We start from the raw sequence: 22,026 nt of genomic DNA, 5'->3' as shown, positions 1-22,026 counted from the left end.
GCAATATTCTGCAGTTGTAGAAATACAAATGAAAGCAAATACTCCAATGTTTTTACTAACTGTGCCTGCCATTCCAGCTGCAAAATTTACAGAGAGGTCGAATCTGCCCCAGCGTGAGAAAATACAATTGCACTGTGGAAAGGAGCACACACTGGTAGTCAGCACTGGGGGCCAGGCCCTATTGTTAGTAACTAGCTGTGTGACATTAAGCAAAGCACTTATCTAGAGCCTTAATAGTAAAAAGGAGTAGTGGATAGAGCAGAGGCTTCGGAATCAGACAGAATCAGATTTGATCCTGGCTCCACCACTCATTAGATGTGTGATCTGTGTTGTATAATAATTTGTCTGGTCTTTGTCCACGGTTCCTGGGGAGACACCTTTAAATCCCTGAAATTTCCCAAGTGATAGCAGAGTCTTTGTCATTCATGGGGGCCCTGACAGTTTATCCCAATGAGGTGACACGATGGGCCCCTAGATAGTTTATGCTAATGAGATGACTCAGGATGAAGGCAGGCCAGAAAGACCAACCATGTAATTAGAGAGCTGGGGCTTTGAGTCACCTCATAACAGCTGGACTCCCGGCCTCCTGGGAATGATATTCCCCTTCCCACAGGGACGGAAGGAGGCCTGGATATTGAGTTCAGTCATGCAGCCAATGATTCAATCAATCATGCCTACATAATGAAACCCCAATAAAACCCCTGGACAATGAAGTTTGGTGGGCTTTCTGGCTAGTGAACACATTAATGTGCCAGGAGGGTGATGTGCCCTGATTCCCTGGGGACAGGGCATGGAAGCTCTAAGTTCAGGACCCTCCCAGACCTTGCTCTATGTGTCTCTTCATTTGGCTCGTCCTGATTCATACCCTTTATAATAAAACTTTAATAACGAATACAACACTTTCCTGAGTTCCAAGTCATTCTAGTGATTTACTGAACCCGAAGGAGTTGTGGGAACCCCTGAATTTAGACCCAGTTGGTCAGATGTGCGGGTGGCATGGGGACCTCCAAATCTGTGGCTGGCATCTGAAGTGAGGGCAGACTTGCTGGGGACCATGCTCTTAATTTCTGGGGTCTGTGTGAATCTGGATGGTTAGTGTCAGAATTGCATAACAGTACTACACCCTAGAGATGTTTTTAACTAGGCCTCATCTGTAAACTTGGAGTAACGACATCTTGTACAGTAAAAATGTTTATTTGCCCAGTAAAATGCTTGAAATATAAGAGGTACTAAATAGATACAGTCTTCTCCTGTTCCTGTGAGTTAATCTCAAATGAAAACCAAACGAAAATCAGTGGTTTGAGCAGATGTGACTGGAGATTCAAAATAATCAAAAATTTTAAAAATATATATTAAATAATGTAGTCAACTCCAGTAACAGTGTAACTCTAAGCTCCCTTTGTAACCACTAATGTAAAGAACACTGATGTGGCTTAGGTATGTCTTTCCTGTACAAAAGATGAAAGCAGCCCTGGTAGCCACAGCAGCAGTGATGTTGATGACAATGACATTAACAATAATATAGCAACTCTGCTGAGAGCACTTCCCAGGTACCAGGCCCTGTGCTGTATCCTCCTCATGTATTATCTCCTATAATCTTTACAACCATCTTCAAATATTTGCTCTACCTAAATATATCCTAAATCTCTTGCTCAATAACTCCTCTACCAGCACTCAGTCTAAGCCACCAGCATCTCTTGCCTGAACCTCTGTAACAACTACTTTTTGGTGTTCCAGGTTCCTCTTTTGCCCTGTAAAGTCTCTAGTCAAAACGACGTTTAAAACATATCATATCAACTTACCATACTGTCACATCTCTCAATTATTGCCCACTGCGATTAGAATTAAACTCAACTCCTTTCCCTGGTTGGCAAGAGCCTATGAGAGCTGGCCTCCACCAACCCCTCTGATCTCAGCCACTACTTCCTTCCTTGCTCACTCTGAACCAGCTGCTGGAGCCTGGTTTTTTCTCAAGCATGCCATGCTTGCTCCCCCTACAAGGCCTTTACCTTTGCGGTTCTCTCTGACTGGAACATTCTCTCCAAATCATCTTTTGGTTGGTTTCTTTTGGTTATTTAGGTCTCCACTCAAATGTAACCTTTTCAGAGAGAATTTCCTGACTACTCTATCCAAGAAACCACTCACACTCATTTCTCCACCATTAACCCCGATCTCTACTTACTCAATTTTCTTCATAGAATTACCACTATATAAAATTATTAATATGCTTGTTTACTTTTCTGTCTACTTAAGAAAAGAATGCAAGCTAAATGAGGGCAAAGTGGCATTTTTCACCATTGTACGCATAGCACCTAGAATTGTTTCTGGCATCTAGTGGGCACTCAAATATCTGTTGATAGCTCAGATGCAGGCACTATCATCCCCTATTGCTGCTGGAGCCAACTGCCACAAACTTTGTGACTTAAAACAACACAATTTATTCTCTTACAGTTCTGGAGTTAGAAGTCTAAAATCAAGGTGTCAGAAGGGCTATGTCCTTCTGAAGGCTTTAGGACAGAATCCATTTTCTTGCCTTTTCCAGCTACTAGAGGCCACCTGCATTCTTTGGCTTATGGTCCCTTCCTAGGATCACTTAAACTTCTTGCTTCTGTTGTCAATGACTCTGATCCTCCAGCCTCCCTCTTACAGAAACCCTTGAGATTATATTTGGCCCACAGAATAAGCCAGGATTATCTCCCCATCTTGAGATCCTTAACTTAACCACACCTATGAAGTTCTTTTCACTATGTAAAGTGACATATTCACAGGTCCCAGGGAATAGGATGTGGATGTATTTTGGGGAATGGGGGCATTATTCAGTGTACCACATCCCCATTTTACCAATGAAGACTCTGAGCTCGGAGAAGTGAAGGAATTTGCCCAAGGTTACACAGCCAGTGAGTGCAAGAGCTGCACCTCAAAATAACATCAGAACATCCATCTGTACAGCCCAACACCATACCTCTGTATCCCATCCTGATCATGAGCCTGCTGCTCTGCACAGTGTCCCTTCCAGCTCACAGGGATACTGGGAGAACAACACCCTATGACTGCCTTTCTTAATATAATGTTTATGTCTTGAAAACTTGACAATAAGCTAAAGGTCTAAAAACTGAGCCATTTAAAACATACACAGGGAAAGAGAGCCACTTCCAGAATGGTGGAGTAAGGACTTCCATATATCTACTCTTCAATAAAAGCAACAAGAACACACTAGCAAAAATTATCAGAGTCGACTTTTTCAGAACTCTGGAAATTAACCAAACGCTTACAATAATCCAAGAAGCATTTATTCAAGAAAAATGGCTGAATCCGATCTCCCTCTCCCTAGCTCAGCAGTAGCCTCACAAGATGGTAGCCATGAAAACCAGCCAGCAACCTCGCAAACACTGGAGGGAGCAGAACAGTATGAAGCTCCCCCAAAGCCTCATCTCCAAAGAATTGTCATTATCTGACCTATCTGGTGTTCCCTGTAAACTCCCACTCCCGCAGGACCTGACTCAGCACCTGCTCACCTCCAACAGCCTTTGCCCTGGGGTGATCATCAAAACAATCAGTGGCAATTGTTTAACCCAGAAGCTGCCTGATGCAGTGATAGCAGTTGGAGCAACTGAAGAAATAATGGCCAAAAATACTCCAAACTTGATGAAAACCACTAATCTGCACATCCAAGAAGCTCAATGAACTAGGATAAACTCAAAGACCACCACACGGAAACCCATCATAATCAAACAATTGAAAGACAAAGATAAAGAGAGAAGCCTGAAAGCAGTGAAAGAGAAGTTGTGCATCATATAAATGGTCCTCAATAAGTTTATCAGAAACCACAGAGGACAGAAGGCAGTGGGATGACATATTCAAAATGCTGAAAGAAAAAGACTGTCAAGTCAAGAATTCTACATCCAGTAAAACTATCCTTTATAAACAAAGGAGAACTTAAGACATTCCTAAATAAACAAAAACTGAAAGACTTCATGGATAGCACATCTGCCCTTCAAGAAATAGGAAAGGAATTCCTTCAGGCTGAAATGAAAGGAGACTGGACAGTAACTTAAATCTACAGTAAGAAATAAGGAGACAGTGGAGGTGACTGCAGCTAAGCTATGTAAAAGACAACATAAATGTAGTTTTGCTTGCAAGTTTTTTTCTCCTATATGATTTAAAAGACAACTATAAGAAGCAACAGTTAAAAAACTATGTTGATGGGATTATAATGTATAAAAATACAATTTGTCAGGGCCAGCCCAGTGGCGCAGCAGTTAAGTTCGCACATTCCACTTCAGCAGCCCAGGGTTTGCCGATTCGGATCCTGGGTGCTGATCTACACACCGCACATCAAGCCATGCTGCGGCAGGAGTCCCACATATAAAGCAGAGGAAGATGGGCATGGATGTTAGCTCAGGGCTAGTCTTCCTCAGCAAAAAAGAAGAGGATCGGCAGCAGATATTAGCTCAAGGTTAATCTTCCTCAAAGAAAAAAAAATTGTATGAAAATAAAAGCACAAAGGAAGGAAAGGTAACAGATCTGATAGTGCAAAGTTTTTGTATACTATTAAAATTAAGTTGATATTAATCTGATCTAGATTATTAGAAGATGTTAATTGTAATACCCAGGGTAACCACTACAAAAATGCCTTTAAAATATAGTAAAAGGGAATTAAAATGGTAAACTAGAAAAATACCTATTTAACACAAAAGAAGGAACTAATGGAGGAATACAGGGAAAAAAAGACATAACATATACAGAAAAAAAAAAAACCAAAATGGCAAATGTAAATCCTACCTAATCAGTAATAAATATAAATGGATTAATCATTCTTTTTTTTTTTTTAAAAGATTGGCAACAGTTGTTAGCTCAGGTGCCAATCTTCTTTTTTTTTTTTCTGCTTTTTCTCTCCAAATCCCCCTAATATATAGTTGTACATTTTAGTTGTGGGTCCTTCTAGTTGTGCCACATGGGACGCCACCTCAATGTGGCCTGATGAGTGGTGCCATGTCTGCGCCCAGGATCTGAACCGGTGAAACCCTGGGCTGCTGAAGTGGAGCGCGTGAACTTAACCACTCAGCCACGGGGCCGGCCCCTGGATTAATCATCCTAGTCAAAAAATAGAAACTGGAAGAATGGATAAAATATATAAGCAGAAAGTTTAGTCAAAAGTGCAAATTCAAGGTCCACAGGGCCCAGTAGTGTCACGGACAAGAGATCAATAGGCTGAATGGTTGTTTCATTCATATCCAAAATTGTGATTCTTCTTGAGTTAGAGAACTCCAAAACTATGAAATAATACTCTTATTTAAATGTCTTTCTTTAAACTTCAAGGCTAACACCTAGTTCCAATACTCTGGGAGTTGAGGAGTAAATTCACATTCATCCTTTACCATAGTCTTCATCATTTTTCAAACTCCAATTATATTTTCTAGAAGCTTTCTTCTTTCCAGATTGCAAGAATTCTAACCTTTTTAGTGTATTTTACAGGGAGACAGACTCCCGGCCACCACCTCAAAAAACCATCTATCTGTCTACTCGTTCTCAACCCTGTCCACATGTCTTTTTTCAGTAACATCTATTGGCTTAACAAGTTACCCTCTGAGAGCTGAGTGCCACTGCAAATGTGAAAATTTCACTGCATGATTCTTCTTCCAAGTTACTGATCCAAAAATATTAAATTCAGCCATCTCCAGGGCCAATGTCTGGAAATCCCAATTTTTATACTTCTATATTCCATTTCCTGTCACTAAGTCAACTCTTTGTTTAATCTCCCTGTGAAGGCTGGGATCTGTTTTCTTCACTTACACTTCCCAAGCACCCAGAACACACCTAGTCCATGGCAGGTACTTAGTATCTAACATACGGAGGCACTTAACACAGCACATCCTGGTGACCCGACTCCTAAACAATCACAGGAATGGAATCCTATCAAAGATATTTTTTAACTCCAAAAAATTAGATCCCCCACTTATATCATGTTCAAATAGTTATTCACCCCTCAAAGAATTATAGATACAAATATAAAATTCTACATAGATACAGAATTTAATCCTTCTAGTCGAAGTATAGAGAAAATGTACAGCACATCATTGTTGAGTTAGGTTTATCGCTATTTTTTAAATGTATACAACTCTCCTTAGAATTAAATATAATCCATCCCTTTAGAGATCCCCAGGGGTCCCCTGAAACTCTTCCCCATGGGTGAAAGTCGTCGGGCAGTATGACCACTGACATCCCAGTTCTGCAGATGAGGTGTGGACATCCCAGGCAACTACTACTCAACCTAATATTTCTAAAATTATTTGCTTCAAAGACAGTTAAGTAATTAGGACGTTTTTAAAGGTCCTCAGTAAAGATCGAGACCAAAATCACCTAGTCTTCTCTTCATTTAAGTGATAGCGTTAACACTCCAGTTTCTCTTAATACATTACAAACATTCTTGATTTTTGGGGGGCTAATTTTTAGTTTGTACTATACTTGCTACATTTGGTGTTCCTGAGAAAAAGGAGAATTTATTAAAGAAGAAGACTATACTGCAATAACCAAGCACTGCAGCTAGGCCTCATGAAAGACTAGAAGCAGGAAATGGAAGCCATCAGGAGCTCAGGCAGCTCCTGTCTGCCCTGTCTCTAGGGAGGTACTTGGTTTCTCTCTCTCCACTTTGTTTCTTTTGCTGTAGACCAGCATTCACTCTTCAGTACATACATGGTCAAATGTGGCTGCTCTTGTTCAAAAGAGCATCAAGAATCTCTAATCCATGAATAATCTCATTTTCCCTAAAGTATAGACCTTCCAACACTGCATATTAGGATTTTATTCCCAGGGGTGATCTTTTGATCATGGTGCAAAATTAACTTGTAATCCAGTAAGATCTTTTAAAATAAAGTTTCATCTTACCTGGAGTTCAGCCATTACATAAATGATACCTAACCCATCGGGTAGAGGAAGAGAGGAGGGGAAGGAGAGGAGAAGGGGGAGGGGCTAGCTGAGAAACCTGATCTTACAGTCAGGAGAGTTCTGATTTATACAGAGAACCTGATTGCTAGGATAACAGGGGAAACACCAGTTAAGAGATAAAGTTTAAAAAATGCATGCTAGAATTTATATTCTAAAATAGTACTTAATGACGCATTAAATATAGCTAAGAACACAAAGAATTTATGGCTGGGTGGGTCCTTAAAGAGTCTTGTGCCTCCTCACTCATTCGATAGCTGAGAATTAAACGACCTGCACAGAGCTAACTAGTAATGTTCAGAGCCCAAATCAGACCTCCAATCTCCTGACTCCTACACCAGTGACCTCCTCTATCATGCCAGAAAATCTTTCACTCCTGGAGCACTAATTCTTACAAAGATGGTGGCCTTACCGAGGGGCATAATGGAGAGGTATTTGCCTCGAAACTTGCTGGTGATTTTGATTTCCTGACGCAATGTCCAGCCATTTTTGGACTCAGCATGGTGCGCGGCAGCAGGGGGATGATGACTCACCTTGAAGAAATCAGTGGTTCAAATTAAAAAGGAGGAAAGAAGAAGGGAAAGATACTGCCTATTTCTTGGTGATAAACACCCAAAATTCACAGGACATATTTACACCCACAACAGTACAGCCTCCAGTGTTGCAGCCCTGAAGGAAAAGATGGCAGTCTGGGATGACAGGGACTGGAATTTCTGCAAATGTGACACCCAGGAGGATCAACCAAGAAATCATCCCTTTCTTCAAAAAGGAAACACATCACAGTCCCGAAGCTCCCTTACCTGCTCACAGAGGGATCGGTACCCATTCTCCTCTAATCGGTCCAGCTCAAAGGTCTCCCCAAGGAGTGGGTTGAATGGCTTGCTGGTACGGAAGACAGTAGTGGAATAGGAGGACACGGTGAAAGCTGCAACATAACAGAGCTGTTCTAGAGAGTTCTCACATTTTGCAGCTCGGTCTAACAGCTCATGGTATTCCAGATCTTCAGTAAGGCGCTGAAGCATGGATAAGGGCTCATTAAAGTTCACCTGTCAGGAAAAGAACAGATTTAAAAACTTGGCCCACACATCTATAAGAGACAGTTTAATTTTTCTGCAGGTGGAGAACCATATCGAGATGATAAAGCAAATCACTGGAAGAGAAGAGGCCTTTTGCTCAGTAGAGCAGCTCTAAGATCTGACGTGAAAGCAACTCCTTCTCTCTGGTCAACCGTTCACGTAAGTGAGTAGCAGAAATCACCATTTTCATTTATTTCAAAAACTGTAAGCTCTTTGGGATGGGAACCGTGCCTCTTCTGTTCACTGCTGCATATCTAAGAACCATCAGTGCCCAGCCTAGAGGAGACTGTCATTGAATAGATACGGAATGAATGAATAAAAGAGGAAATGTATTTTAGCACAAGCATACCCAGAGAGGAAGCTAACTACTTAACATTCTTGAGGGAGGAAAGAAGGGATAGTAAGTGATAAGTACAGGCCCATCTGGACTAGTGAAAAAGACACATTACACAAGTTAGCTTCCACTCCTGGACCAGACGAGTGCTAAGCATCAGTTCAGTTCTGCATCAGGCCAGGATGTTGATGTCTTCCTGAGGCTGGACAGTTGTGCTTCTGGAGCTGGAGTGCTGGTGATGGGGCTGAGAAGGGGCTGTGAGTGTTTCTACCTTTCTAGTTTTAGAGCCAACTGACGGTACTCAACTGCAGGATGAAGTGTGTATGTGTGTGGGCATGTGTGCATTCTGTCGGGGAGAAGTTGTCCAGTCATTTGTGTATGCAGTTATTCATTCCACAAACATTTACGGAGCCCTCATGTGTCCCAGACCCTATATTGCCCACTGGGTGTAGAGAAGAGAACACAAGAGATACTGTCTCCTGTCCCCACCCTCCCTCTGAAAAAGAAAATGTTAGCTTCTAAGCTGACTGTTTGGAATTCAAGATGACTTTACTACTTAAAAAATTACTCTAAGAACAGATTAGTGGTTACCAGGGGAAAGGGTGGTTGGGAGGATGGGCACAAGGGGTGAAGTGGTGCACCTGTAATATGACTGACAAATAATAATGTACAACTGAAATTTCACAAGGTTGTAAACTATCATAACCTCAATAAAAAATGAAATAGAAAAAAACATGAAAAAAAAATACTCTAAGAAGAGGTTAGGTTCCCAGGCTAGCCCATAAAGCTTATTTAATCAGCAGTATAGCTCAACAAGCCTGAATATCACTAGTGTGAGTTCTGAGTCCAGAGAATAGAGGAAGGAAGGAAAAAACTGCCTTTCTTTTGAATGGAGATAGCCTAAAGCAAAATTTCAGTTAAAAAAAACAAACAAAAACACTTTTCTTTCCTATGGTCCCACCTCTTTTTCTGCATTTTGTCCAACCTCCTACCCACCAATCTCTGAGCCACATACTACTCTAATATTTACTGTCCTCCCAATTATGAAATACCTTATAATTTTCACTATGACAAACCTTGAAAACAACGTATAAAGGAAAAAATTTACTTGAAATGCCATCACCCAAAGATAACCATTATTTCATGTTTCTTTCTATGCATTTATACATTTCTAAAAATAATATACAAGAGAATGCTTTTTCTCTGAGAAATATACCAAGCATTTCTCTGTGGAAATTTCCCAATGAACGAAGACCACAGGACCAACATCAGAACACTCCTACCCCATCTCAACTGAAAAAGTGTGCCACACTCCAAAACCATCTTCTCGACACTGAGAGAAAAGCAGCATGGTAAGAAAAATGCACACTGAGGGGCAACAGGCTGATAAAACTTGAACCCTCAAGAGTCTTTTTAAAGAGGGTGCTTATTAACTATGCCAATAACATCTCTCACTGGCAGAATTTCAGGCAATGTGAAGTAACACTTCCGTACATTGTGAGGAACACTGGGAACGGGCAGTGCCCTCCACGGGTGGCTACAAGATGTGTCAGCACTGCCTGGGACTAGAACCAGTGCATCCTGAAGCTATCACTACTTTTCATACACACAGAGCCCTGGGCCACAACAACTGATCCAGGGACCATAGTTTCTCTGAAAGTGCCAAGCTTTTCATATTGGTTATTTTATCAGAGACCTAATAGGGAAACAAATAAATCTGAGAATTTAAAGTGGAAGGAAGCAGGGAATTAGTTATACAGCTGACAGAGAGTTGGGCAGCCAAAAAAGACAACCTAGAGATTAGCAACAGCAGGTGGCCATAACCACTGGTAGGCTGGAGGGACAAAGGGAAGGAGGGGCATTAATGCCGCCCCGAGGCCAGAGGTTTCTGGCAGAAGCTAAAACCTCAGGGGGGCCTGTCCAGTGAAAACTTGAGCCACACAGCTGCTGCCAAAGCACTGCCCGAGAGAACACAGGGTAGGGAGGAGGTACCCTGGGGTCTCTCCCTTCCTCCCTGCTCCAAACTCCTACTGGTACGTTGCACTGGTGGAGCCCGACCAGATGCCAGCAGACACGGAAGCCTGAGGAAGACAGCCTAGAGGGATCAGTCCTCCTGTGACATGACACAGAGCAGGGGAAGGGCAAAGACTAGATCTGCACGCAAACAGGTACAGGGTTGCACATTCCTAGCGGCCATGTCAACAAGGAACTAATGGTAAAGGAGGAGGGAGAGGTCACCTTGACTCAGAAGCTATTTTTAAGCAGGAACTGCATTTCTGAGGCTGCAATGACCAGCCTTTCCAGCCCGCCTTCCCACCACTTCCTTCAAGGCCCCAGGCAAGTGGGGCTTCTTTTTAGGCTCCCAGTGCGTCAATTATTTTGTTTCTCCAGTGTGCTTATTCATGTTCTCGTCTTGTCTTGAGGTCAACATTTTTCTAACAAAAATACTACATATTTACATATAAATCTCTGTTTGCCAAGACCCAGTTAATTAATGACTTCAATGTTTGCTGAATGGTATATAAGTGCCAGACACTGGCTAAGCATCAAGGATATAAAGACCAACAAGACAGTCTCTACCCATGAGGAACGTAGTCTGTGGTGAGGCCGAAACCACACAATGGTCCATAAGCCCCAAGAGGGTAAGAGAATGCTTTCTTTACGTCTGTAAGCAAGCCAAGTACCTGGCTGTGGGCAGAATCTGTAGCCATGCCCCACTTTCCATCTTTTCCTTCTTCTACAAGTAGTAGAACCGCAAATTTTTAACTAGGCCATGCCACCCAGAATGGAAGTCTTCATTTCCACCCTCTTCTCCAGCTAGCTGTGGACATATAACTAAGTTCTGGGTATACGGATTGAAGCGAAAACGGTTTATGCAATTTCCAGGAAGTACTCTTAAAAGATAGAGAGTATGCCCTTCTCTTTCCTTCTTCCTGCCAACTGGAACGAAATTATGGGCCAAGCTGGAGCAGCCACTTTAGACCTAGGAATTGAGACCACAGGCAGTAGAGACTTAGGCTAGAAAGTAGCCTGGTCCTGACACTGTGGAGAACCATACCAGCCCTGGGCCACCTACTTCTGGACTTTAGCATGAGAATGAGTTAAGCTAACATTTGTTTAAGGCAGGGTTGGCCAGCTTTTTCCGTAAAAGGCTAGATAGTAAATATGTAGGCTTTGAGGGCCATCTGGCCTCGTCACAACTACTCAACACTGCTCATGTAGGATGAAAGTAGCCACAGACAACAGATAAATGAATGAGTGTCACTGCGTTCCAATAAAACTTTACAGACACTACCTCTAAATTTCATATAATTTTCATGTCACAAAATATTATCCTCTTTTCATTTTTTTCAACTATTTAAAAATATAGAAACTACTCTTAGTGTGTGGGCTGCACAGACAGTACCCAGTTTTGGCCCGAGGCCCACAGTTTGCTGACCTCTGGTTTAAACCAATATATTCTGGATTTGTGTCTTTACATTGAACCTATACCTGATACACTGCTACCACACCAGGGAGACAGTAGGCACTCAGTAAATGCTTGTGCAATGAACGAGCAAGTGCCATCCACTGCCCCGACATAAACAATGTTCTGGAACACAGGGGAGAGAGAGAGATCTCACCGTGACTGGACGCACGGGTGAAGGTGTGCTGAAAGAGATAGTACTATAGCTGAATCCTGAAGAAAAGAGTATTAGCCATGACAAAGAAAAGTGGCAAGGGTAGGTGGGGAGTTGATGAAAGTTCAGGCAGAAGGAGCAGTGTGTGCAAACGCCCTGAAGGAAAAGACAACAAGATCCCTCTGAGCACCGGAAGGTAACTCCCAATGACTAGAACCCGGATGTGCGTGGGCAGAGCCTTTTCCACGGGGAGGAAGTATCAAGCCCACTAAAGGATGTGGACTACCTTCAAAGCAGTAAGGATCGAGTAAAGAATTTTAAGCTGGGCAGTGGCATGTCTACATTCTCAATTTTAAAAAGATCACTTTGGACAACAGTAGGGACAAACTGGAAGAGGGTGCGACTGGAGGCCAGGAGGTCAGCCCCAACGCTATCTTCTCCATGGTGATGGCCCTCATCTTCCTGGTGGGGAAGAAGTGCTTTTGCTTCTGTGCTCCCCAAACCTTCGTATCTATAGGACTTCCCATAACACTACCACAGAAAACATTTTCTATCTGTTCTCATGTCCGTCTCCTTTAAACTACATGCTTTTTGAAAACAGAAATTATATTGTATTTGAATGCCCATAGCACATCTAGCATAGGAATTTGCTCATAAATAACTGTTATTAACAAGTGCATTTGATTCTAGGTGATCTGGAAACATACCAGATCCACAGACAAAATTAAAGCAGCTAATTTTAAGGGATAATTTATGACTCTGAGGGTAACAAAGACCATGCCACAAACTGCCACACACGTGGGTGGGGCTGTCATGGCAGCACTGGTCCCACTGAGGCCTGAGAGGGTCCCCTGGCAGCAGCCTGGGCATGCAAGAACCTCACCGGCATGGGGATCTTAGAGAGTTCTTTTCCAATGCAGTTCTTCATGATGCTCCATAAATTGAGGCTATAGTTTGGCTTGTATGGTATTCTAGTTCTCTTTTCCTTCTTGGTCTCTTCCAGCTGATGCTTGTACTAGGAGCAAAAACGAAGCCATTCAATCATCCACAAAGAACAGAAAACCTGGTATTTATAAACTTCCCTTCTCCCATGCTAAAAAAATCAGTATTTTCTGTTTCTCTTAGCGCTGTACAGGCAAATCCCTGGGAATCACATCCAAGTCCCTCACTCCCGATAAGTCTCAAAAAAGAGTCACCTGTTCATCAAGGCTGATGTCACTGCTGGCTCCACTGATGTTGCTGCCAGTACGTCTACACGGATGGGAAGTGGATACGAATTAGAGCAAAGGTCGGAACTTGAATTTGGTCCTTGCCAAGTCTTTACAAAGCAGAATGCTAAGCACACTGCACAAATTTATTAATGAGTGATCGAATGACAACTTTTAGAAGAGAATATGTATGAATTTAAACATCTCTGGAGAACTTGTTCACGGAAAAAAGCTGACAGTTTCCTACTTACTTAAGGAAAAGATTCCAGAACTCAGTAAACATAAACAGCTACGATGCTCTCACTGATACATTTCTAACCTTTCGATGGTCAGATATGTTCATGTTTTCCCAGAGTCAAGGATAACTTACTTATGGCCCAAATTTTCAGGCATGGTGATGATCTCAGGAGCATCAAAAAATTCATTCTCATCATCCTCATCACTCATGTCTCCTTTGCCAGAGCAGCACTGATCTATAAGGAGAAAAGCCTCATTCGTTTACTCTGGCTTTATTTACCAAAACCTGGCCCAGCAGGATCTTGGAAATACTAACCACACACATAGCAACAAATGGTAGAAAGCAGTGAAAAGCCAGAAGAAATAAACAGCCCCAATTCCATTTGATGTGAGTCACTGATTTTGGAGAACGTGGAGTTCTTCTATCAATTGCAGAAAACCACCTGCCCGTATCAGAAGTGGCCACCCAAGAACCGCGCATCTCACCTTTACCGGAACCAGCACTGCCGGGAGTGTTTGCCGGCAGCACCGTGGCCCCTCGGAAGGCTCTCTCCAGGTGATTATGCTGCTTCGCCAGCTGCTCAAGGGTCTCTTCCAGTCGGATGCGCTGGTCTCTTTCATACTGTAGAGACTTCTGCCACTTTTTACTATGGGTCTGGGCTAACATGAGGAAATCTCTGCAGGCCTGTATAGAGAGAGTTAATATGTGTCACATCAACTCAGCTGGTCAGAGATTCCCCTCAGCTGTCTGTAAGCCCCTTAAGTAACCTTATTCTGGGGACTCTAACTGGTAAATTACAAGGAAAGACTTGCCCTGTTATTCCACAGTATCAGGGACAGCCAGCTCTGTGATGCAATCAAAGTCAACCCCAGAAAAAAAAAATTGAATGTGGTTGTCACGGTTCTTTTATATTTTCCTGGTCATGAGGACCAGATAAATGCCAAGTGAACAGTAGGCCCAGACAAAGTATTTGTGGAGACATCATAAAGGGTGGCTATGTGGAGTGCATCAAAAGAAAAAATCTGTGACTGAAAGAAAGCTAAAGAAGAGCACAGGGTAATAAATTCTTTAGTAAACTCAAGTCACCTAAAACTGAGGAATGCAGACACAGGACAGAGAATCTGCACAGAATTACACCAAATATGGGGAAACGATTTGTTTTTATTTTGGTCACTAAGAGAAACAACTGACCTTAAAAATTAGAAGCCTACCTGGGGAATCAAAGAAGTGATCTAGAGACAAAACACAAATCTGATCTTATCAGCCCCTTCACTGGCTCCCCACCAATATTAGGACCAAATCGTAACTACTGGTTATGAACATAAAGGTCCCACCACAGTATGGCCACCCCCTGCCTTGCATCCTCCTCTCCGGGCAGCTGGACCTACCCCTGCACCTACCATGGAGCCACACTGAACTGCTCACCATTTCATGAACACACAGATTTCTTTCAGGCCTGCCTACCACAGCATATGCTGTTCCTTCTACCTAGAATGCCCTCTCCTCCTCCCTCTGTCTACTGGGCCAAGTCCTTTTCATTCTTGAAGACCTATGGCAAATGTTACTCTGTGACACTTCCCCCTCAATCTCATAAGCAGCCAGCCTCTTCTCTACATTTCCATAGCACATTGCACATACTTCTATTTTACACCATTCACAGCAATATCGTGACTGGTTTCCTGTCTCTCCAGATGGATTATGAGCAATGTGAAGACACAGTTTATAGCTTATTCATGTATGTATCTCCAGTTCCTAACTTAGTTGCTTTATACATAGTAGAAGCCTGATAAAGTTTGCTTAATAAATAAATGAAGGAAGAAAGCAATGAAACTTAAAAGTCTATGCCGTGCCATAGAGAAACTAAAAGGTAAACAGAATATCTACTCCCATGGCCTCAACCTTTGCCTATAGGCTAATTACTAAATCGGTAATTCTAGCTCTGCACTCATGGAGCTTCAGGCCAGAATATCCAATTGCCTATTCAATGGCTCAAAGCAATCTCAAAATCAGTGGGTCCCAAATTGAACTACGTTCTCTTTCTGACTCTGCTTCTCCCTTTGGTGTTCCCCAGCCCAAGAACAGACGCAGGGCCCTTCTACCTGGCCAAACCAGAAAAATAAGAGACATTCCCGATTCTTAGTTTGTCTTCCCTCCCCACATCCAATTATCAAGTCCTTAATAATATAATACATAATATATTATTATCCATAATATATAATTAATATAGAATATTCTTCCTTAATAGTTCTGGAATCTGTGCACATCTTTTCATCGTCCATACTCAGAGGCAGTACGGAGTACAGACTGTGGAGTTGGATTGTTGGGGCTCAAATCACAGCTCCATCTCACTATCTAGCTATGGAATTTTCAGCAAGTTATTTAATCCCTCTGTGCTTCCTCTTCCTCATCTGTAAACAAAGAATAACTATGGTAACAACCTCAAGAATTGTTGCTTTACATGTAAAGCACTCAGAACCCTATCGGGCTTACAGTAAGCACTCAATAAGGTGTTAGCTATTATCGTTAAGCCTGCATCAATCAGTCTTATCCTCTTCTAATCCACTATTACCAAGCCCATTTAATATGATCTGCACCCCTCTCCCACACTTAATTCCTCTACAGCCTCATCTCTAGCTCCTTCTTTGCTAATAGTTAATTACCAGCAGTGCCCAGACCTTGGGAGAGAGGGAGAGATCCGCATATACCATACCTCTAACTGGATCAACAATTCGCCCTCACTTCCTTTTAATAATATTGATCATAACTAAAATTCAGTGAGACAATTGTATGTCAGGCACTTTGCCAAACACTTTGCATCAATTATCTAATAAAAGCCTTTCAACAATCCTGTGAGCAGCTACTAGTATCATCACCATTTACGGAAAAGGAACTGAGGTCACCAAGGAAGCAGGTAGTCCCAGATATACAGACATAGTTATACAGATAATTAACCGAGGCAGGTGGACCCCAGGGCCCCAAGCTCTATATTGCCCTTTTTCATAGGAAGACTCTCTCTGGTCTTTCAGAACTTAGTTCAAGTGTCACCTTCTCTAAGCCTCCCAGTCTGAGCTAAACACTTGCAATGTACTGTGGCACAACAGCCTGTGCTCATTCTGTCACGGCACTTAGCACACTCCATAGCGATCTGTTACTTCTCTGTCCCCTGACTGGAGAGTAATCTCCCTGAGGGCAGGGACCACACTTGAATTGTTTTACATTCCTTAGCACAGTGTCTAGAACACAGATGGTCTCAATAGATGTTTGCTGCACTGGCAAACGGATCCACTGACAAGGTCAAATTCACACCCCTGTTTAGATTACTTTGGTAGTAAAGGCTATGTCCTAAGCAACCGAGAAATTGAGTGAAATGTATCCTTCCTTTGATATAACTTTGCCCGTTTAGAGATGTGATGCGCTAGCATGTTAATTTTCAAGATGCGTATCACACCTAAGGCCTTGCCATCATCACCTCAATGGTACAAACGAAACAACACAGGGATAAAAAATACATTTCAAGCAATAAGAGGTTATGAAAGGGGCACAGGCAGTAGACCAAGGCAGAAGAGAATGAGAAAACAGAACTCATCTCCGAGTGCCAAGGGATCACTCCCTCTGACACAAACTCTGGACACTTAGAACTTGGGGACGAAGAACTGCCCCGAGGAACAAAGATGAGCATATTTTCAAGAGAAAAGTCTAAACCCAAGTTTCAATTTTATGAGAAGTTTTAAATCAAGAGGTGTTTTATTTAACACATTTTTCTCATTAGAGCAGGAAAAAAATTGTCATAGAGCAGGGTGTTCACCTGACATGGATAAAAGGGAACATTCACTATCAGCAGACCACTGTGTCCTGAGTTGTTCTACATAAAAAGTATATTTAAAGGCCAGCCCAGTAGCTGAGTGGTTAATTCACGCACTCCACTTCGCCAGCCCAGGACTTCGCCAGTTTGGATCCTGGGCACGGACCTAGCACCACTCATCAAGCGATGCTGAGGCAGCGGCCCACACAGCAGAGCCAGAAGGACCTACAACTAGAATATACAACTATGTACTGGAGTGCTTTGGGGGGAAGAAGAAGGAAAAAAAAAGATTAGCAACAGATATTAGCTCAGGTACCAATCTTATAAAATGAAAAAAATAATTAAACAATAATTAAAAAAACATATATACTACTGATTAATCGACCTGTATGATTTATGAGGTTTTCCTTATCTCAAGAGAACCAGAAAAACAAGCACATGGTCACTAAGAAGTGAGACAGTTTGGAAAAAGAGCACATGACTAGATATCAGAAACACAAGCATCAGTGCTGACTTGCAGAATGGTCCCGGGAGACAGCTGATCTTCTTGCAGTCCTTAAGAGGACAAAATACTTTGTCTCTTGTACCTTGTGTGAAGCCTGCCCTGGTTGCCTAGTGGTTAAGATTCAGCTCTCTCACTGTCACAGCCCAGGTTCGCTTCCCAGCGCAGGGAACCACACCACCCGTCTGTCAGTTGTCATACTGTGGCGGCTGCAAGGTGCTCTGATACTGAAAGCATATTGATATTGATTTCAAATATCAGTAGGGTCACCCAGTTCTGGAAAAAAGGCCATGAAAACCCTGTGAACAGCAGCAGGGCACTGTCTTATAGAGCACCAGAAGGTGAGAGGATGGCGCGAAAAGACCAGACAGATTCCACTCTGCTGTACACAGGGTCACTAGGAGTCGGAATCCCCTCCGTGGCACTAACACAAAACCTTGTGTGAATCAGAGCACTGAAGAAAGAGTACAACACTTCAGAAAATGATGTGAAAAGAAGGCTATCACAACTTTCTATTAAGTAACAAGGAAGTTTTGAATGAGAAAAACCAATTTTCCCTTGGTCACAGGAAAAGACCTTTGATCCCCAAGCAGCCAAGTGAACGAAACTAGTTCTAAGCAGACATCTTATTATCACTCCCTAAACAAGGGAAAATCTGGCCCCAGAGAAGTAATTTCATCCCATTGAATTAGACAGGAGAAAAACCCTGCATAAGCCTTTTTTCAGAGCACTCTTGTCACTTGCCTTGTGAAACATCCTCTAGTGTTCTTAGGTGGAAGCTAACTAAAACAACCTGCCAGGTGAGAATCAGTCACCAGTAGAAGAAAACCAGCATTGTTTAAAGCACGTGTTCATTTCATACGTATCACCCAGTATCTGAAATACATCAGTAATGCCACTGGTGCCTTGGGCTTACCTACAGCCTTGTACCCACACAGCTGAAGTATGCCACAAACCAAAAACAGCCACCTGAGGTAGGAGGCAGAAGCACTGGCCCCTTCTTTTTAAAAGAAAAATGCCCATAACTGAGTATTTTGTCTTATCACCCAGAATCACCTCTGAAATCAAGAACTAAAGACAGGAAGAACTAGTATTATAAGGTTCTAACTAGTACTTGATCCAGCCCCACTTACCATACTGTAGGCTAGAATGCACTAGCAAAGCAGGGGTAAGACTCCGATTTAAAGCTCAAAGATCATGACAGTGGAAAGGACCCACGGAGACCTTCTAGTTCCAACAGATAAAGTTATTTATATATATATAAAATAAATAAATAAAACCACAACCCAGAGAGTTTAAGGGACGCAATTAACATCACTAACAGATGTCCTGCTGATTGCAGAAGACGCAGGGCTGAACTCTGGACCCCCAACTCATTCCCAAGCTGGAGCAGTGTCCTCCTGACCACTTGAGCAGGGCATGAAAGTCATTCCATCTGTGCAGCCTGTTCTATTTCATGTAACAACGTAACTTAAATCTCTTGAGCAGTGAAGCAGGACCTAATGTTCTGTGCTTTATCAATTACAGTTTTCCAGCATTTGGGGAGAATTACATTTTGAAGAGGGAAAAGAACCAAAAAGCAACTTGGACACCATCTGCACTTACATTGATCATGGCATTGGATGTTATCCGAAAGAGCGTGGCCCGTTCGTTGACCTGTTTGATCTTCTCGTTGCTCTCAGCAGGCAACCTCAGGGACTCCAGCTCACTGAGGGAGCGCTGCAGCGCTGTGCCGTGCTTGGCTATCAGGTCGTTGCACGTGCTCAGGTCCTCCACTTTGCTGGAAAGGGTCCGGAGGGTATTCTGCAGCTCAGTCTTGTCAGTTTGTGAGACAGATTCTTCATCTCCTGACTCATCTACAGGGGTGAAAAGGTGAGTTATATGCCTCTAGGCCCAGGACCGAGAATCGGAACCCAAGTGCCTCTGCTCACAGCCAAAACAACACTCCTCACGCTGCGCACTCTGACGGAGAGCTTGCCATCACCAGAGGATTTGTCTACAGTGTGGTCCACGGCCCACCTGTATCATAACAACCTGGGGTGGTGGTTCTTCTGTTTTTTTTTCCTGAGGCATACAATAATAAGCATTTCTTTTGCTCATGATTTTTTTCCTTCCAGTTTTATTGAGCTATAATTGACATACAGCACTGTGTAAGTTTAAGGTGTAGAGGATAGCGACTTTACTTACACATATTGTGAAATGACTACCACAGTAAGTTTAGTTAACATCCATCATCTCATATAGATACAAAAAAAACCCACATTCTTCCCTTGTGATGAGAACTTTTACAATCTACTCTCTTAGCAACTTTCAAATATATCATACAGCGGTGTTAACTGTAGTTATCATGTTGTACATTACATCCCCAGGATGTATTTATCTTATAACTGGAAGTTTTGAACCTTTTGATCACCTCTGACCCTGGGGTTCTTCTTAAAGGTGCAAAGTGTCTGCCCCATCTCAGAAACTTTGATTTGGTTGATGTGAGGCAAGGTGCAGGAATCTGGATTTCAAAGAAGCTGCCCAGGAAATTCCGATGCATGCTGAAATTTAAGAACCAATGACCTAGAGGACAGGATGGAGAAGCTCGTGGCTCTTGGGATTGGGAATGAATTAATGAGCCTTTTAACTCTAGCTTGAGGGTTCCAATCCAGTTCAAGTGGATTATTACCACAAATCCATTATCATCTGTTGGAAGATTGGCAGGCCCTGTATGAAATGGGTTGAGAATCATAGTCCAGCTCTCTGTAAACAAAGTCTACATCACCAAAAGACTCGTTCATTCATCTTTTCTGGAGGAGAGCTCAGGGACTTCATGATGAGCTCATCTAACACTAAAGCCACTACTGCAGTGAAAGTCATGCAAGGTCTTCTGTTAAAAGATTCTCCCATAACAAGTCAAGTAGAGAGCTATCTTGTAGCTCTTGCCACCAGTTTTGTACTTAACACTTTGTAACTGCAGAGTGTTTTTCTAGCAGTGTCACTTCCTTTGGGGGAGCTAACATCAGCACTACTACGGGAGAAATAAGGAAAGACATGCCCTTATAATCTGTTCCCAAAAAACCTTACAAAGCACTGAATTTTCCTTACATTGCTTAATACATACTAAATACAGCATGAGAAGTGACAGGGGATAAGAAAATCAGAGATGAAAAGAAGCCAGCAGGTGCCTACCTCGGTCAGCTCTCAGTGAACAAGCTCAGTGTAACTCAACGATCAACACCTGTTGGGGGAAACCCTACCATTTTCCTTGAAGAAAAATCAAAACAATTTTGATTTCTCTTTTAATGAAACTAAAAGTGAAATAAGATTTAAAATATAGTAAAATGAAAATATTAGAAAACATCACATATAACGTTTTCGGCAGTCTAGAATTTTGTTTCAACTCAACTAACAAATACTTAAGTAAGATGATGCCAGCAGAAAAGAAAAAAGGATAGGTCCAAACTGTGAGTTGTAATAATCCTAAGACTGACCTAGCATTAAAATAGCTACTTCTCAAATTTTTAATGTAGTCAATTGGCATTAAATGCCAGAAGGACAATTGTTATGCCTCTAGGATAAAGTTTCTCAACCTCAGCACTACTGACATTGGGGTCAGATAATTCTTTGTTGTGGACTCTCCTGTGCACTATAGGAAGTTTAGCAGCATCCCTGGCCTCTACTCACTAGATGCCAGTAGCACCACTACACCTCAGCTGTGACAACAAAAACGTCTCCAGACATTGCCAAATGGGACTGTGGGGCAGAAATGCCCCCAGTTGAGAACCGCCACTCTAGGAGAAATACTGCATGATGAGGAGAAGCCTGAGACATCCAGGAGAGAGATGATAATCGACTGACAATGAGGCATAAAATAAGATTTGTGCATAAGAGAGGAACAGAAAAAGTTCCCCAGGCATGGTGTTCTTTGCTCCCTACCCGATTCTGCCAGCATCTTCACAGCCTTGGCCTTGGCCAGCTCCAGGGCCGTCACCCAGCGCTGCCGCTCCACTTCTGAGCTCGCCTTCAGATGGTAGGTCTGAGCACCTCCATTGGAAATGATGAAGTTGCAGGAGTCCTCCACGGTGATGTTAGCTGTGGCGAGGTTGATGGTACCACGGCAGGTGTGTCTCATTTCTGCCTTTGACCTGCAACAACGAGACAAAGACAAGCTAAGTAGAAAGCTTATGAGTGGTTTCTCCTTCACCACATTCCATTTCTTTTCAAAACTCTAAGCCTTTTGAAAATACAGTCGTCTTAGGAATCAGCAAGTTCTAATATTTCCCTCAAATGGTTTCCTAAAATTCAAGAAACAATCGGTA

General features: G+C 42.5%; 1 protein-coding gene across 1 annotated transcript in view; it reads right to left on the bottom strand.

The window, feature by feature from the left end:
- The window catches only part of OSBP (oxysterol binding protein), a 32,564-nt gene that overhangs the window by 5,770 nt on the left and 4,768 nt on the right, over window positions 1–22,026 (bottom strand). The window contains exons 2-9 of the mRNA XM_046643695.1: window positions 21,644–21,852; window positions 19,328–19,578; window positions 13,904–14,102; window positions 13,551–13,653; window positions 13,169–13,223; window positions 12,856–12,987; window positions 7,743–7,988; window positions 7,355–7,475 (exon numbers count right to left, since the gene is read on the bottom strand). Of these exons, the coding sequence (XP_046499651.1) occupies window positions 7,355–7,475; window positions 7,743–7,988; window positions 12,856–12,987; window positions 13,169–13,223; window positions 13,551–13,653; window positions 13,904–14,102; window positions 19,328–19,578; window positions 21,644–21,852 (1,316 nt within the window). The remainder of the gene's footprint in view (window positions 1–7,354; window positions 7,476–7,742; window positions 7,989–12,855; window positions 12,988–13,168; window positions 13,224–13,550; window positions 13,654–13,903; window positions 14,103–19,327; window positions 19,579–21,643; window positions 21,853–22,026) is intronic.

Source organism: Equus quagga, chromosome 17 (genome assembly GCF_021613505.1).
Source record: "Equus quagga isolate Etosha38 chromosome 17, UCLA_HA_Equagga_1.0, whole genome shotgun sequence".
NCBI classification, from domain to species: domain Eukaryota; kingdom Metazoa; phylum Chordata; class Mammalia; order Perissodactyla; family Equidae; genus Equus; species Equus quagga.
This window is presented reverse-complemented; position numbering and strand designations above follow the sequence as displayed.